Here is a 19,617-nt window from a genome sequence, read left to right as displayed (position 1 = left end):
AAGAAGAAGAAGAAGAAGAAGAAGAAGAAGAAGAAGAAGAAGAAGAAGAAGAAGAAGAAGAAGAAGAAGAAGAAGAAGAAGAAGAAGAAGAAGAAGAAGAAGAAGAAGAAGAAGAAGAAGAAGAAGAAGAAGAAGAAGAAGAAGAAGAAGAAGAAGAAGAAGAAGAAGAAGAAGAAGAAGAAGAAGAAGAAGAAGAAGAAGAAGAAGAAGAAGAAGAAGAAGAAGAAGAAGAAGAAGAAGAAGAAGAAGAAGAAGAAGAAGAAGAAGAAGAAGAAGAAGAAGAAGAAGAAGAAGAAGAAGAAGAAGAAGAAGATTTTCCATCGATAAACTTTATTCGAACTAGGACATCACTTTCTTCACTTGGAGGTATACGTTCAACAATAACCTCCGGCCGATTATTTTTCACACTTGAAATCTGCAACCGTCCATTTTCCCGCACTATTTCTAGATCAAATCTTGGCCGTCCGTTCTCGTTCATACTCAATAAAAGTGGCGGGAAATTTCTAACTGTTGGTGAAGGTGAACTAGTACATTTTGTATTTGATCTTGATCTTGATCTTCGTTCATCTAATTCTTCGGAACTGCAGTTTGATTTCTCGTTGAAGCTCTCAAACCCTAGGGTTTCTGTAATTGTATGTAATGAAATGTTGAGTAGAGGCTTACTATGATAATCATCAATGGGATATGACTCGATCGATTCGAATTCGTCGTCGTTTTTGTTCTCCATAATGAAGAACCGATGTTAAAAGAAATAAAAAATGAAGTGTTGATCGAGTAGTATTAAAATTGCAAGTATTAAAGAAGCTGAAGAATTATTCAAAAAGCGCGCGCTAAGTCGTTTTAACCGTTTCGGTTATAATCTTTACATTGTGTGGGCCCCAACTGTGAACTTTTTTTTTTTTTGAGTTTAAAATTTCGGAGAGTAACAGACTCATTACTGTATCATAACTCGTGTTGGTTAAGAGCAATTTAATTAGGGCAAAGGAAACTAAAATTACCATTTGTCTCTTATAAGTTTATAATTAAAGAAATTTCTCAAACTGATACAATTATATAAGCGGTGATACATTAATATGATGCGCGAGATACATTAATCGTTAAGTAAGATACATTACATTTTATACATGATACACGAGATACATTAATTTGATGCACTGATACATTAATCTAATGCGTGAAAATAAAAAATTTTGGAGATTTGTAAAACTAATAGGGAATAATAGTAATAAGAGAACTTAAAAGTGGAAATTCTGTTATTTTTCCATTTAATTAGTGGTAGTTGTGTAATAGTATAGTTTTTTATAAAAGAAAAAAAGATTTTCATTAATTTTATTTGGTATTTAAAGAAATTAGAACTTAATAAGTAGTGTGCAAAAATCGAACTAACCAATAAACCAAATTGAAAAAATGTTATTGAATTATTGGGTTTTTTTGAAAAAGTTATTGGGTTATTGGTTCGATATCGGTCTTTACTATTGCGGTATTGGGTAGCCGATCATCCAATAAGACCATAATAATTTATAACTTTACCCTTCGTAAATATTACTAACTAGATATCATAACTATATCAAATTATTAGTGCTCTACCTACTTCAGACTAAGTTTACAATTATAGCTATTTGATTTTAGTTTTAATTTTAGTCTTATTAGACTATTTGATTTTAGTTTTAGTTTGTAATTGTAAGTTGTAGCTTTTGCAAGTTTGTAAAGGTCTGTAATTTGATTAACTTAAGAAATCCCATTTTATGTTTCAGCGGTCATGACATGTAATTATAGCCTTTGTACTATACTTTCTCTTATGGATGCACCTTCTCATTAACTTTCTTGTTTCACTTATCAAATCATTTAGAGAAGCGAGAAGTCATATAATATTTTACGGATATTTTTTTATGGGGTAAATCGAACATAGAAGCGATAATGATAAAAAATCAATAAACCGGATTCCGATAAAAATGTCTTATTGATTTATTATTGGGTTAGCCGATTTAAAAATAAAAAATCGATAAACTGAACTGATATTACATAAAAGCGAACACAACCTATCGATGCACACCCAGTGATTAGGTTATGAATTATTTTAGCTTATTTCAAACCAAATAATCTTTTGAACAGGTTATGTAATTACCTGTTTATTTATTTACGAAATAATGCACAAGTATCCCCTCAACTTATGTTTGGAATCTCAGAGACACACTTTTTTTTTTCTTTTTATCAACAGAGACACACTTGGACTATATATACTAAGGTCCTATTACCCTCCTGAAATTATTTTATAAATAATTTTCTACATTTTTTCGGCCTACGTGGCACTATCTTGTGGGCTCAACGTTGGTTAACATTTTTTTTCAAGCTAGTGGCAAGCAAACCGAAAAGGGGTAGAAAATTACTTATAGAATAAGATTGGGAGGGGGGGAGGTAATAGGACCTTTATATAGTATAAGTTTGTCACTGATATTTCGGAAATAGATTGAGGGATTACTTATGCATTTTCTATTTATTTAACTCATTTTAATTCACGTAAATTCAATTGACGTGAGTTATGAGCTCTAGCCTACTTCCCATTTTTTTTTAAAAAAAAAAGTAATTGGGACTTTCGTTTAGAAAATTCATCAAGAATTAAGAAAAAATAAGAGATAAAAAGTGTTGCTGCCCAGGATCGAACTGGGGACCTTTAGTGTGTAAGACTAACGTGATAACCACTACACCACAGCAACTTATGTTTCACTTTGTAGTATTAATAATATTCATAACCTGAAAGTATACAAACATAAACTAGGTAATTCTTCACCGTAAGCACACTGTCATGATTAGTTGAGAAATGTGTAATGTAATCTATGGGTTCACAGACCTTATATATGTATTAAGAGACATGCTCGTTTGATAGGGTGTATAAGAATAGTGTTAAATAAGGTGTATAAGTTGTGTAACTACTACAACATTACTGTCCATATTCAATGCTATTGTTATACACTCTACCAAATGACACCTACATAGTTGAGTTTCTACCGGTAATAATTGGTGTCATAGGAACCTATAAAATTCAAATCTTGAATTTGCCTGAGGCGAGCTTATCCTAAAGAAACCGACAAATTCATCAAGCTGGATAGGTAGTTGAGCTCAAACTGCTTTAGATATGTAGTTCAATCACAAGTTGTGTCATATAAATTATGTCATCTATTCCTTTTACATCTTCCTTTTCTAAAGCAAGGTGTAATGAAGTGGAAACAACACTTTTCCCACCCTAAAAGATATCTTTCTTTACAAAGAACAGAGAAGAAAGCATAAAGCCATACATCAATCACAATAATTAACAATCTACCTATGTTTACTTTTCATGTGTCTATTTTCCATATACCCTTGTTTGGATTTGAATGAGTAATCCTGACTACTTTATGTTTCGAATCCCGCCTTTTCTTGTTGACGTATTCGTGAGGAACAGTATCTACTTTTACCAAATCAACTTTCACTATGTGGTGATCAGATGTTCCTTTCGAGGAGAAAACCGAGTATGATCCTGGAACAAACTTGTATGGTGAATCGGATGATGAAAGTATGTAATCCACTCGTGTTCCATACTTGCACGTTCCTTGCACGCCTGTATAATTTTAACAAAATTTGAGCCAACAATACAAAACGATCATCATATAGATTGAAACAGAAGGAATATCTTACTCTGTCCTTTGGCAATCATGACAACAGACTCGCATTCCCCAGCGAAATCCTTAGCATCTGTATATTCTTTACTCTTCAAATACTTCATTACTTCAAACTTTGGTATTGGCTTTCCCATCTCTTCATAATACTGCAAAACGACGATTCAAACAGAATGAGGAAAGAAGCCATATGTGATTTGATTTTCTTTTTTTTTCGAATTGGGATCTGTCATGTATTTTACCTTAACAATTTCTGTCCACCTTTCTGTAGAGTAATCTGTTTCGTCAAGAGAATTTAAACCCCCAGCTAAAATGTGTGGCTTATCAGATGATTGGATTATTGCATTTATCTGCTTCATTCGCCAATTCTCATCCAAGTGATCAAGGTGTGTACAGAAGAAATTTAATTCTCCAACTCGAGGAACGTCAATTGTTGCCTTCAGAACATTTCTGCATTCACCATAAAAGATTAACCTTCTTCCATTTAGATACAATAATTTCTCTACACTTCGCGCTATAGTACTGTGCTTCTCTTGTAAAATTGAATCAAGTGCTTATATACATGTTGACAAATAAATGAATACTATCCTTCGATCTGCGCAAAATGAACTGCCAAACTCAACTAGTTGCGGTAAAACAAGACATAATACATAAACACTCTCAAACTTGGCCTCAACTAGTAACATAAAGACACCTCGATTCATCTCTGTTACGGTGTCAGTTGAACACTCCAACTTACAAAAAAATCATCTAGAGCAACTATAAACATCTATGTTCCACGTCAGCATGAGGTGACCACGAGATACAACTAGGAAAAGTTAGATTGAGACCAAGTTGAGGTATCTAGATGTGCATTCTCAAAGTTAGAGTGTTTACTCGCCAGCTATAGCTAAGTTTGAGTGTTTGCTTATGAATTAATGCCAAAAAAAAAAAAAACTAGTAACTTTGACACACACATTACATAAGGGGTTTTAGACCATACAAGTGCTCTTAACAAGTTATTGTATCTGATAAAAGAAATACTGATTTTCTGTCACTTTAGTGAGAGATTATACTTCATAAGTAATAAAATACTCTGTACGCGCTAAATTAGCTGGCTATAATTTCTATATTTTGCTAAAACTTTTGAGTTAGATGTCTTTATTGATTCATTCATTTTTCACTTTAGGTTGGCATAAGTTTGTCATGACATAGAAAAATACAGTAAGGTGCAACATGGATCACACATAAAGTACTTATGTGAATTAAATATGAAATAACTAATTACAAAGTTCCTGCAGCACAAGATGCTCTGCCATGAAAAATCTGTTTGCATAGTTTCAGTTTAGTTAAATTTTTAATTTATATGATCGAAAATCTGTCAACACCACTGAATTGTATCATTCAACATTGACGATGTAAAAAATATTTATACAATCATATATTACCTGAAATCGGAGTCATCAAAGATTTTTTGAATATTCCATGACTTGATTGGCCATTTTGACATGATAGCGTTACCATATTCAGGTGCCCAGCTCTCTGCAAATACATAATTCATCCCCAAAGCATCAGCTAAATCCGATAACGGCTTCATACCTTTCTCTTCCTCTGCTTTAACATCTTGCAAAGCCAGAATATCCGCATTCAATTCTCTCAATACTTCAAGAACACTTCTCGTAATTCTATAGCTTTGACAATCAATTCGAGGCATACTCACAGTAGACCTTAACGGAGATTTTCCTCTACATATCCCACTCCCTGAAAACCTCTCACTATCACATCCCAAAATCCTCAATTGCCCACTTTTCTTCAGAGATATTTCATTATCTGGTAAATTAATCGAAACCCTTAACTTCGATTTCGAGAAATTTTGTCTTTTCAACAAAAGCGTATCTGTTTCTTTCGTCGGATGAAGAGGTGATTGTTTGAGTATACTCTTAGGTCGATCATTCGCTGATTTCACTCTTAAATTATAGTAATCACTCATTTTACTAGCTTTTGAATTCGAAAATTCATCATTTTCAAAATCAAAACTAGCTGATCTATCAGAACTACTCCTTGGAAGTGCGGGCGCCATGGAGAAAAGCGCAGCATTAAATGTAGCTACTCGTATGGTTCGTCCAGTTTTAGAACGATTCAATTCGCCATTACTTGGATGAATTGCTGCTGACCCATTTGAATTTGACGGATCAATTTGTGAATGAGAACTTGAATTTGATTTTCCCAGTTTTTTCACAGTAATTTTGATTTTGTTCTTTGAACGGCAGCGTATTGGCCACCGGAGACTAAAACAGAGGCGCTTCAGCTTTTCGTTGAGGACTCTAAGCATGACTTAGAAATTGGATTTGACAGAAATGGTTGACTGAAGAGAAAAGAGTGATATACTTGCACTAAATATAAGTATTATGATCAATTCATATTCATATGTCTCTGACGGAATGAATACGATCTCTTATTCCGATATGAAAATTTTTAAAAATGTTTGATAGAGTTTAGGACTGTAACGAGTCTAAATGGAGAATAGTCAGGTGACACGTGGCAGTTATTTTTGGGGATTTCTGTTTGATGAAAATTAAATTTTCTGTTAACAAGTTAGAGAAAAGACAAATGGCAATGTTTCTTACTTTTATGGGTTTCTTGTAGTAGGCCATATTTCAAAGGTTTTTTCGTACTTTTTTATATTCAAGACTCAAATTCAATATCTCATGTTATTCGCATTAATAAATTATAATGTTTCTTTAGAGAGAGAGGTGGGGTGGTTGACTACCCACAAGAGGATAGGTGGGTGGGTGGGTGAGAGGGCAGAGAGTTTATTGGACAGAAGAGATATGTCTCTTTAGACTTTATATTAAAAAAACAATAATGATTAGAATAAAGGTTCTGAATAAACTCAACTACTCCCTCCTAATCCATTCGTCGTGTCTATAATTTTTTAATAAATTTGGTGTATTTCAATGTCAATGTTAGTCTTTTCTTGATGTAATTATCCTTATCGAAAACGTATAACAGAATACGACTAACATATTATTAACGAAATAAATAATATTATAAGAAAACATGATTTAACTATTAACATACACTAATTATAAAATATTAGATTATCGTTCTGTTTATGTGACTTTTGATGAACAAAATTATTTGGAACTGTACTAGACCCGCGTATAATGAAATGAATCTTCATTTCTTTGCACTTAATGGAAGTCTAAATCCTATTGCGTATTAACAACATTAAGGCCTCATGTGTTTTCATTAAGATTAAGAGGTTCGAATCGGGATATACATTTGAATATTAAAATTTACATTAAGATTTAATTGTTTTGATCTGAATACACATCTGAATATTAAGATGTGGTCTCTAAATCTGAACACTGAATAATAATGTTGTTTGTTTTCGATATCTGAAAGTGCAAGTGAAATTGAACATTATATTGATAAAATATTATAAAAAGTTTCATTTCAACAAAATATATCATTTGATTAAAAAAATTGAAAAGTTTTAATAATCATGATTTGGGTACTATTTTTTAATTCAAAAACCTTGATAAACAACAATACACCAAAAATATTATTGTTATTTATCAAGGTTTTCGAATTAAAAAATAGTACCCAAATCATGATTATTAAAAATTTTCATTTTTTTTAATCAAATGATATATTTTGTTAAAATGAAAATTTCATAATATTTTATTAATATAATGTTCAATATCACTTTCACAGATATTGAAAATAAACAACATTAGTTATTTATTGTTCAGATTTAGAAATCACATTTTAATATTCAGATGTGAAACACTCGGATATTAATACAAATTTTAAAATTTATGTGTATATTAAAATTCAAACCACTTAATTTTAATGAAAACAAATAAGGCTCAATGTAAATTTCTAATAAAATGAGTCAAAATTAATCGATATTAGGTCAATATTATTTAACTTACAAGTACAGTAAAATACTTATTATAATTACTAGTAAAGTGAGTCAAAACATTTATATATATAGTCAATACAAATGATAATGTAACAGCGAGGAGATGTTTTCTTGCTGGGAAAGCCACGTCACCCAAAACCCGGCGGGCACTACTCTCCAATGCAAAGACAAAATATCAAATAATATTTTTCGCGATATCTTTCGAATTTTAAAAATGAAAATAATTTTTTTTGATTTTCGAAATTTAAAATATTGTATAATTATTTTCAATTGTACGATGGAGTGGACCGTAAAAATTATGTCTTTAATTGAAATGGGATTCTTCCCATTAGAGAAAGGAAGAATTTAATTCGCATTTTGTTATCCCTTTTATGATCCATTAGTTACAAATTTGTTAATATATTTATAGGAATGGTTACGTCTTCTTCATGCTAAAAATATTGATCAATCTTTTTTTGATTTAATACGAGTTGACCAGTGGACCCAATGGTCATATGCAGAATCCATCATAAAATTATTGGTACATGTTATTATTTTTTATATAATAAAACAACAAAGAATATATTGGCATTAATTAGTATTTAGTAATGAAAGCAACAAAAGAAAAATAAAAGAATAGTTATAATCAATTAGTCTTTTTCCACTACTGGATACGTCAACTAATGTAACTAATGTTACACGACGAGGCCCTTCATAAATTCGTTACCACACAAATTAATACAACGTAAATAAAATAATGCAGGACAATAAGCAATTTTGGACCAATTCGACACTAAGAAAATATTAAAAAGTAATTTCAATAGAAATTCAAAATCATAACGTAGGTTGGGTAAAAAATAATTATTTAAACTATGTATATATAATCTAGACAAATACTATAGGAAGTGGTAGTTAAGAGTAAGCAGAGGCAAATTAAAGATTTGAAGTCTTTGGATGCACCAAATGACTAAATATGATATCTAAGCTAAACATTTTGAATACAATAATAAAAAGGTTCTATACTTGGATTAAAAACATGATCTCGTAGGTGAACCCTCTAGCTTGTACTAACGACACAAGGACACTTATGCTTCTCGTGTCTCTCTATTTCTCAAAATAAATGTACATATATATACATCATTGTTCCACAATTAACAGGCACATGTGCACCCCAATCCTATTATGTAGATCCGTCTCTGGGAGTAAGGGTATGTGATAGTGACGATCAGTTGCTAGGGAGTTCATCCTAACCCTCTTTGGTGGAAAAGTAAAATATTATATGTGGTTAAAGTAATTTTTTAAGATATATACCGTAAATATCGAACCTCCTTCGGCTATTTTGTGTGTCTATTTCTTAAGATTTTAAACCTCCTTATTAAAAATTCTGATTCTGCCACTAATGACGATTGGGCCGAAGCTAGATCATATATGAGTGGAGTGAAGATGAGATACGAGAGGGAAAAACAAATTCATGATCAATATGAAATATCATTCTTGTGAAACTTGTTTTCTTTCTATTTAGTCAGTAAAGTCATTTTTCTTTCGCTTTTAAGAAACTTGTTTTCATATAAATAATATTTTTCAAATTAAATATTAAAAAAACTAAAAAAACATTTTTGTATCAATGCAAACATACACATAATTTACATTAGATTTATAAGTTTAAGCGGTACTCCCCAAACAAACAAACAAAATGGGACGAGTATTTAGATTTGGATAAATAATACGTCACGAGTATATTTGATTTGTCTCGCGCTTATGGTTTTGTTTTATTTCACCACAAATCCACAATGAAGGTTTATTATCATTATTATTATTTTTAACTTTGCTCTTTGCGTTTATTGAGGAAACAAATTAAATATACATTTCATGTACTTTGCTAAAAGAATAATTTATATATATAAGGAGAGAAAATTTCGCCCTAGCCATATTTTACTGAAATAATATAATATGTTATCTAATAAAATTCTGTCACTTGTTTCTGTAATATCAAGAAACAATAGTAGACAAAAGAGAGTTCTCTTTTATGTATGATTAATATATAAATGTACAATAATGAATCAAACTCAATTTTAATCCAATCCATAAATGTATACTATATTTAATTTTATTTAATTTAATAATTTAAAAATTGACTAAATTAATTTGATTTTGACTGTTATTAAAATTATATGTATTCAAACTATAAACACTTCTACAGTTATATATTTCTCTCACACATGTAACATTTTTTAGGTTCAATTTTTTTGGTTCGCCCCATATATAGTTGGCCTTCTTACCAGTCTGCCCTCCGAGCCCTTCTCTAATAAAGAATAAAGAAAGAAACAAAATAATCTCAATTTTACGATAAATTCGGTCCGATGGTTGTTTTCTACTAACCACCGATCTTTTTTCTCTTTTGAGTCAAGTTCTTAAGATAGGAATTAGAGTTTTATCTCTACTTCGGCCTGCCTAGTCTATTAAGTAAGTTAGTTAGAGATCGAAATTGGACGTGAGAGAGACTAGACTTTTAGTAAGTAGTAGGTGTCAAGCAGACAACAATTACACATTATTGATTTCACACTCCTCCGATAAAGCCAATAACCATTCAATTAATTGTCTTATGTTACTAAATTTTAAGATGTTTACTGAATCCTTTACGATGAGATATCATTCGCACATCAACGATATTTTTACATCTAAGAGGCGTTACAAAAATTGGTCCCCATTTTACATTATTGCATAACAACTATAATGATTTAGAGTGGATTTTCCATATGCATGTATTTAATTTAATTTAATTTATTTTACAACTAGATAAGACACTGATTATGAAAAACGAGAAGACAGCTCTTATTCTGGCTGCCTCTTTTGTATGCTTGTGGCTTTTCAAGATTCCCCTTCTCGTTACATATAATAATTAATTAATCATTTCATTTAACTAAGATCTTCTTTCACACTTTAAAGAGGCTTATCACAGCTATCTTCCAACCCTAATGATTCTTGTTGGGCCTTAAAATAACACATAATGACGAAAAATCAAAATTTGAAGCTTATAAATTTTAGCTAGTCATTGTTTAGTATCGAATTTTACATCAATAGTTTGTATATCAATATTTCTTAAAACAAAAGATTATGAGAGTATAAGTGATTTTATTTGGTGTTCGAAGTCCACATTAGAGCTTCAATTAAATTCAGATCGCGCACTGCGTGGGTTCATTTAGGGAGGGGCGAAGCCAACATATTGTTAGGGAAATCATTCGCCCCCATCGGCAAAAAATATTACTAGTTATATAAGATTAAAATCATTTTTTATGTATATATAGTAAATGATGTTGAATCCCCTTTGATTAGTTCGTGTATCGATTTCTACAAATTTTAATTTCCTTTATTAAAAGTACTAACCCCCCTCGTATTTGGGGTGACACTTCCAATAAGTTTTTTATCGACTCAAACTGAAAATCTTTGATTAAAGGTGAAACACTTTCATCACCGTACGATGATTTAATTTGATGTATCCTTTAATATAGTACTAATAATTGAGAGAGAGAAAGAGACATTGTGTTAAAGTGGAAACCAAGGTCTAACTAACTAAGATTTTTCCAGCTCATGTTTTGAAGGATGTTTCCTTTTCAAAGTATATATCATTATTATAAATCATGTGACCTTAGAAAGGTAACTTTCTATATGTTATAATAATAAAGGCATCGGCCCCAAGCATATTTCCTCTAATAATAAAAGAGACGAATTTAAAATTCGAAGTTAAAACTTGAAGTTAAAATGATAGAATTATCATTTACCACTACATTTATGGTTATTTCATTGTTTTTATCTATGTAATATTTTTTCATTTTTTGGTATATTTTAACGGAATGGTACTCTTATATATTTAGAACTTTAGAGTGACAGAAAATGAGATTAAGAAATAAGAATGAGAACAAACATGAATTATTTTATTTAACATTTGACTTTAAAAATTAATTAAATTAGTTTTGAAAAACTAAACAGAATAATTATTTTAAAACAAAAAAGAGTAATCATAAATCTACTCCTAAACAAACTAGTCATCATAAGTTTATCTCGACAACAAATTTCAAAAAAACTTCTTTTGTGATGGTTCAAAAAAATAAATAAAGGCAGGGATGTACCTTTCAAGCACGAAGGCACATGCAACATTAATTCTTCTAATTAATATGCTTTGAAGATTGCTTTTACTATTATTCCTTTCGTTTATTTTTATTATCTAATATTTTTAAAATAATTTTTTTAATATATTACAAAATGATAATTAAAAATTATTTTATTTTTGATATTAATTATTTATTTTTCAAATTATTTTTTGAACGTAAGAATTTGTTTGATGTAAGGGACAAGTGATAAGGGATAACTAATTATTTTTGTAATTTAATTTTATGATAAACTTATCACATTTTAATTTGATAAAATTGAGAGACAATTAATCACAAAATTACAGTGTTATTATTAGGGAAAACTAAGCAATATCTTATAAAAGTAAAATAATTACAAACATATATTCATGTCCCGCTAAGTAATTACAAACATATTCTCATTAATGTTGATAATTTCACTTAATTGATACTTAATCAATATTATATATTGTATTGGTGGAATTAAAATTTATTCTCTTAATTAATAACAAATCTATATATATATATATACACACACACAAAGTATTGATATCATAAAGATTTCTTATTTAGAAATTACTCATTAATCAATGATAATATAAGAGTATATATAAGGATAACTTTTTTCCCTCAAACTATTGTAAGTGATCTAGGTACCCTCCATCATACTTTTGGGAATTTGGTGTCACTACCATTGGAAAATCAGAGTATATATGCCCTTCATTCTAACGGAAGACTAAATAGAAAGCATGTGACACAATCTTATTAATTGATCGAATATTTAATAAATGTTGGATTTGTGGAGAAATTATGACACCTGTATGTCTGTTAATATAAAAGGTATATATGCTCTAGTTTTAGAATGTCGGGGCACCAATGACCCAAAAGTATGATGGAGGGTATTTGCATACCATTTATGATAGTTCAAGGGTATATTTGTCTCTTTTCCCAAGTATCATTGACTAATGAGTAATTTCTAAATAAGAAACCTTAATGATACTGTAAAAATATATAAATACTCTTATATTATCATTGACTAATGAATAATTTCTGAACAAGATACCTTAATGATATCACAACAATATACATATACTCTTATAGGATCACTGTCTAATGAGTAATTTCTGAACAAAAAACTTATATGATACCACAACAATATATATATACTCTTATAGTATTGTTAACTAATGAGTAATTTCTAAATAAGAAACATTGATGATACTAATTCAATAGATATATATTGATTTGAATAATATCAATACAATAAATGATACTAATTTGATATCAGTTAAATCAAAACTATCAACCTTAATGAATGAAGGTATGAGCTGTAATGATATTTTTGACTTACTTTGAATTGAGATATGAACATGTAATTATTTTAAATTTTACTACCTATTTATATAAATTTTTCTTATTTTTATCGAACGTAAAAGTGTGATAACAATCTTGAGATAATCACAAAATAATTATTTTCCAACCTAATGAGCCCCACTGTACATGAATTAATATGAGCAAGATGATTAAATACTCATATTAATTATTTTTTTAAAATTAGAAATTTCAAAAATAGGCGAGTAAAAATAAACACAACAAATAATTAGAAACTTTGAGCGCCATCATATGTTCTAATTAAATAAAAGTTCTACTTCTTCTGCAAATGTCCTTAAAACCTGTTTTTTTTTAAAAAAATAGTTCAATTGATTAGCCTACAAAAAATGATAAAGAATATTTGTTACATTAGAAAATTTGTTACATTATGCATTAATATTAATCCTGTGCTTCTTTGACCTTGCTGAGTACTTTAATAACAGCACGTAAATCAGGTTTTCATAACTCTTCTGCTAGAGTATAATCTTTAATTATTTTTTTAATATATATATATATATATATATATATATATATATATATATATATATATATATATATATAATTTAATATTTTAAAATCACAAAATTCAAAATAACGTTTTAATACAAGAAACTGTTTCAACAAAAGTTATTTTTATTATAACCAAATCTATATATGTAATTAAGAAAGCAAAAATATTATCACTTCAAATTCAAACTAGATGAACTTTAACCATTTTCTTCTTCTTCTTCTTATTGTTAATTTGATATTTGAGTTGAATTTTATAGGATTGTTCATATAATATTTTAATAGAAAAAATTACGCGGTTAAGTAAATTTATATTACTTAATAATCACTTGCAACTAATATATTTGTTAGTCGCAAGTGATAATTATAATTATAATATAGTCGCAAGTGATAATTATAATTATAATATATAGGTTATTGCGACTAACCTATATATAATATAATATACAAATATCTCGCTCGCCTCTCTCCTCCCTTCCCCAATCTCTCTTGCCATAATCGATATACATATACAATTTCCGATATACCTATACAAACAGAAACAGAAAAAAGAGAGAAAAAAATCGTCGACAGCAGGGTTCGAACCTGCGCGGGCGAAGCCCAACAGATTTCAAGTCTGTCTCCTTAACCACTCGGACATATCGACATATGTTCCTTTGTTCACCATTGAAATAATATATAACCTAAAATTGTTTTTACTGGGATATTTATTGGTTTGGTCAATTTCTAAAAAACAAAGAATGTTTTTTTGAAAAGTATGTTAAAATATCATTTTTTACGCCACCCCTGGCACCATGCAATTTTATTTTTTCTTGAAAAGTATTTTAGGGTTTGAAGTTCGGGTCATATCTTAAGGTCAAATTTTGGAATGGTTGCCTGGGTCATGTCCTAGTTCGGGTGTCAAGGTTGGATCCTAGATCGATTATTGGGGTTAGTTTTCAGGTCAGAAGTTACTTTTTTAAAAAATTATTTTCTAGTCTCAAGCCAAAAACAAAAAATATTTTCTGAAAAATGTTTTTCATTCACCGACGAAAGATTTTTATAAAATATCTAGAAAATTTTATACTCACTAATCAAACATGAAAATAAGTTAGAAATTCACTTGTTGTCCAAGAAAAATATTTTCTTTCACACAAACACGCCCAAAGTTCAAAAGTAAAGAAGATTTTAAAATTTTGTGTCTTAAATATTATGTCGAATAGAGAGTTAATTTCAAAAAATTTTCAAACAAAAAAGTTCTTTTTTTAAAAAAAATGGATTAGAAAAAAGTAATACAAACAAAATAAAGCGAGAGGATCACTTTCCTTAAAAAGGAATGTTTACTTTATCAAGTTCGAGATGTTTTCTGCCACTCAAAAGTAGTCTAATTACACTTCATAGATATAGTGTGATAATTACGAAATCGTAGTTACATGTTATAAGGAAGAAAAATGCGAGCGATATTGAGAGAGAAATAAGAGAGGCGAACGAGTGAGGACAGCGAGTGAGAAAGAGGTGGATTGTGTATGTGTGTGTGTGTGTGTGTCTATATATATATATATATGGGTTAGATAATTATATATTATACATATGTATGTGTATGTGGCAAGTGAGATTTGAAGAGGGAGGAGGGAGGCTATCGATACTAGAAGAGGGAGGAGAGAGGCGAGCGAGAGAGGAAAATAATTTGTATAATTCGCATCTCATTTGTATAATTCGTGTGTTTTTGTATAATTGAATAATATAAAGTCTGAAATTATACAAATATTTGAAATAACGAATTGATACAAACATAAACATATAAACTTTAAACAGTTATACAAATATATTACACAAATTACATTATATAAATTATAGTATACAAAATCTGAAACATATTTGTACAAACTATAAAAAGTTATAGACAAAAAGATTGAATGTATATGGCGATAAATCTGAAAAATTAAAGAAATAATTATCATATACAAATATAAATCATCGTATACAAATACAAATCAGACGAAGAATTGTTAGTTGCGAATTATACAAATGTGGCTAATCATACAACTCGAAGTCAACCCACATAATTAATAATTAATAATTAATAATTAATATTAGTCGCGAGTGATAATTATAACAAACTATAACTATTATAAATAATTAAATAGTATAAGTTTTCTTAAACACTTAATTTTTCTTTTTTTGTCAATCTGAAAGGTAATGATAATGCTCTAGTTTAGTATCAGTTTGACATTAAGCTTCAAATTCTATTATTCCATCTTAAAGAAATGGTTAAATTTCAAAAGTCTTATCCTTTTTATGTTTAAATTTCGTTGAGTCAAATGACTTCACCGTAATTGGGACAAAATATATGCTGCATCAGAGCCAAACATAATTGAATACTTCTTCCGTCCATTTTACCTGTTTTATATTGATTTGACATGCTTAAAAAAAATAATAAATAAAATAATTATTTTACTATATTAATAAATTAAAGGGAAACTTTCGCTTATTGCCACTCAAGAATAAGTTAATTATGCTCCATAGCTATAGTTTGCTAATTACGATTTATACCTACATGTTATAGAGTGGAGAGAGGCGAACGGGTTGGGAGAGGGAGGAAAGAGGCTAGTGAGTGAGGTGAGAGGGGCTAATTGTATACGTATATATGTTGAATTGTATATGTATATATATCAAATTATATATGTGTATCTGTCAAATAATTATATATATGTAACTGATATATACACATTTATTTGAAAATCTGAAGAGCGATATTGGAAGATAGAGAAGAGAGGCAAGAGATATGGAATAGGGAGGAGAGAGACGAGCGAGATAGGACAGAGAGTGGAGAGAGACAAATTTTATATGTATATCTGTCAGATAATTGTATATATGTAACCAGTATACATATAATTTGCATATCTGGAGAGTGAGATTAGAGAGGGAGGAGAGAGGCCAGCAAGAGAGGATAGAGAAAGGAGAGAGACTAATTGTATTTATATGTATGTCATATAAGTATATATGTATATGTTTAATTTGTATTTGTATATGTATAAAAGAGGAGAAAGGCGAGACTGGGGAGATAAATGATGTAATTACAACTTAAAGTATGTTATGAGCTGTAGTTAATTCAAACTATATCTATGTTATCTAATTAACTAGTATTGATTTACTCATTCGCGTAACTTTTCCTAAATTTAATTATATTAAAAAATGACTTTAGTTAATAATAAAGGTAAATTAGAAACCGATGTTAGAAAACTTTATAGAATCTACCATAGACCACAAGTAAATCACTACACAGAGATATTAATATGTAAGAATGAAAAGAGAACTAACCTTGTTCTATTGCAATCAAGTTAGACAGAGATATGAATATGTAAGACTGCTTTCTTTAGTGTTCTTTTGATTTTAAGACCATGCTTATTTTAAGATTTTGAGGTGCCAAGTTGAAAATATATCTTTTCAATAAGTCTCCAGCATACTTAAGAAAAGGTCCATGAGTTTCTAAGTTATCTAAAATAAATTCATATTAATAGATATTTCATTTTAAGGCAAAAACTTTGGTGATACTATATCTACGTATAATGTATTAATATGTGAGTCCACAAAATGAGACTTACTAATACTTGAATGAGTAAAAATAAATAGATAGTATTACTATAGTAGACGAGTAAAACTGAACAAAAGGAGCAATAGACCTACCTTGTTTACTTTGAATATGTGTAATTGTGTAGTATAACTTTTTAACCTTTTCTTGCTTGTTATTTCGTTACTAATTGAAGGAATATTGATTGTATTGAAGTGTTAACCTAATAAGGGAATACATGGGAGATATATATAGGAGATATATGAAGGAGTACTAATCCTAATAGGACTAGGATTAAGGAGTACTAATCCTAATAGGACTAGGATTAGTACACAGTAAATACCAATATTATTTAATACTATTTATTTAATACTATCTATTATTATCCCCCCTCAAGCTGAGCTAAGCGGAAGCGAACGGAAGCTTGGAACTGAGGTAATCGTGCTGTCGGCTCGGGAGAGGCTTGGTGAGAATATCAGCCGGTTGTTCTTCAGTGGGTACATACTGCACAGTCATGGTGCCGGCCTGAACTTCATCGCAAACAAAGAGACAATCGGTATCAACATGCTTCATTCTGGTGTGTAGGACGGAATTCTTGGCCACACAAATGGTTGATTTGTTGTCACAATAGAGAGCAGGAACAGTGTGAGTGGCGCGGAGTTCGCGAAGAATATATGTGACCCACATGGTCTCAGTAGCAAGAAGAGCAAGAGCGCGGTATTCAGCTTCAGTCGAGGACCGAGAGACCTTGGGTTGTTTTTTTGTACACCAGGAGATCAGGTTCGGCCCCAAAAAAATGAGAAACCCCGATGTAGATTTTCTGTCATTTTTATCATTCGCCCAATCTGAATCTGAGAAACCCTGAAGCTCCAAGTCCCCGGGTCGAATGAGTAAACCACGACCAAGAGTGCCAAAAATGTACCTGAGAATGCGTTTTAGACAATGGTAATCATGTTCACTTGGTTGATGCATGCGCTGAGCAACTCGGTTGACAACAAACTGGATGTCAGGACGGGTAATGGCCAGATACTGTAGAGCCCCAATGAGGCTGCGGAAGTGGGTGATATCGGCAAAGGGGGTGTCAGCTCCATTCGTAGACGAAAAGATTGACACCGGTGTTGGTTGACTGGTGCATTTTTCCAGTCCAGCTTTCTGCAACAGATCTCGAGCATATTTTGATTGATGAAGAAACAAGCCGCTGCCTGTCCGAGAAACCTCCATTCCCAGAAAATAATGTAACGGGCCAAGGTCCTTCATTTTGAAGGTAGTATGCATAGCTCGAGTGACATCCTGAATGAGAGCTGCAGTAGAGCCTGTAATAATGATATCATCTACATAGACAAGAAGAATGACTGTACTGTGTGCTGAATGTCGAGTAAACAGACTCGTGTCGTGTATGCAACACGTGAAGCCGAGTCCCCGGAGGAACGTTTTCAGATGTGTGTACCAAGCACGGGGGGCTTGCTTGAGCCCATACAGAGACTTCTGGAGTTTGCAAACATGTTGAGGGAAGCGGGGATCAACATAGCCCGGTGGTTGCGTCATGTAGATAGTTTCATCAAGCATGCCATGAAGAAAAGCATTGGAAACATCCAACTGATTGATGAGCCAATTGTTGAGCACGGCGAGTGACAGTACCAGGCGAATAGTTTCCTGCCGAATAACAGGACTGAATATCTCGGAGTAATCAAGCCCATACTCCTGATTGTAGCCTTTAGAAACCAAACGAGCCTTGTACCTGGAAATACTGCCATTTGCATTGTGTTTAATTTTGTACACCCATTTACAGCCCATTGGGTGCCGCCCATGGGGATTAGGTACAAGAACCCAAATTTTCTGATCAGTCAAAGCCTTAAACTCGTCATCCATAGCATGACGCCAATAAGCATTTTTTGAGGCAACAGAGTAGGTTGTTGGTTCACTATCGGAAAGGGGTGTATTTGATAGTATGGTAGCCTGAAAGGTTTATGGTTTATGGTTTAAAGATACCGGCTTTGCCATGGGTTAACATGGGATGAGTATTGGGGGGGGGGGGTGGCGGCACGGGTGGTGGTGATTCAGGGGTGGCTGGGAAGGACCCAAAAGGAGACAGGGAGATGAGATTGATGTAGAAGAGTAACCACCGTTTCAATGAGATGGCGATGCTTACGCTCAGCCACCCCATTCTGTTCGGGAGTGTATGGATAGGAGGTTTGATGTATAATTCCCAGGGATTGCAGAAACTGGCCAAAGATGTTATTGACATATTCCTTTCCATTGTCACTTCGAAAAAGTTTAACATGAGAATTGAATTGTGTTTTGACCATTTTTTCAAAAGTGACAAAGGTGGTGTATGCCTGTGATTTGTGTTTTAGTGGGTACAACCAAGTGTATTTTGTAAAATCATCCACAAAACAAATATAATAGCGAAAACCAGCAAATGAAGGAACAGCAGTAGGACCCCATAGGTCAGAATGAATAAGTTGAAAAGGTGCAGTTGTACGCTTCTCAGATAAACTAAAAGGTAATTTATGAGATTTA

General features: G+C 31.2%; 1 protein-coding gene and 2 non-coding genes across 3 annotated transcripts; all 3 read right to left on the bottom strand.

The window, feature by feature from the left end:
- Nucleotides 1–2,641: 2,641 nt before the first annotated feature.
- On the bottom strand, nt 2,642–2,714 carry TRNAV-UAC (transfer RNA valine (anticodon UAC)). The gene has a single exon. It is a non-coding gene; the product is annotated as a tRNA-Val (tRNA).
- A 397-nt stretch (nt 2,715–3,111) lies between these two features.
- LOC101265861 (uncharacterized) lies at nt 3,112–6,450 on the bottom strand. The gene is made up of 4 exons (XM_004247434.5): nt 5,081–6,450; nt 3,896–4,103; nt 3,673–3,802; nt 3,112–3,595 (listed from the first exon to the last, which is right to left on the bottom strand). Exons 1-4 carry the CDS (start codon nt 5,962–5,964, stop codon nt 3,333–3,335), a joined length of 1,485 nt encoding a protein of 494 aa, XP_004247482.1. The 5' UTR covers nt 5,965–6,450; the 3' UTR covers nt 3,112–3,332.
- A 7,661-nt stretch (nt 6,451–14,111) lies between these two features.
- TRNAS-UGA (transfer RNA serine (anticodon UGA)) lies at nt 14,112–14,193 on the bottom strand. Its single transcript has one exon. It is a non-coding gene; the product is annotated as a tRNA-Ser (tRNA).
- Between the last annotated feature and the right edge of the window lie 5,424 nt (nt 14,194–19,617).

This window comes from Solanum lycopersicum, chromosome 9 (assembly GCF_036512215.1).
Source record: "Solanum lycopersicum chromosome 9, SLM_r2.1".
Taxonomy (NCBI): Eukaryota; Viridiplantae; Streptophyta; class Magnoliopsida; order Solanales; family Solanaceae; genus Solanum; species Solanum lycopersicum.
The sequence above is the reverse complement of the archived record's forward strand: the minus strand, read 5'-3'. Positions and strand labels throughout refer to the sequence as shown.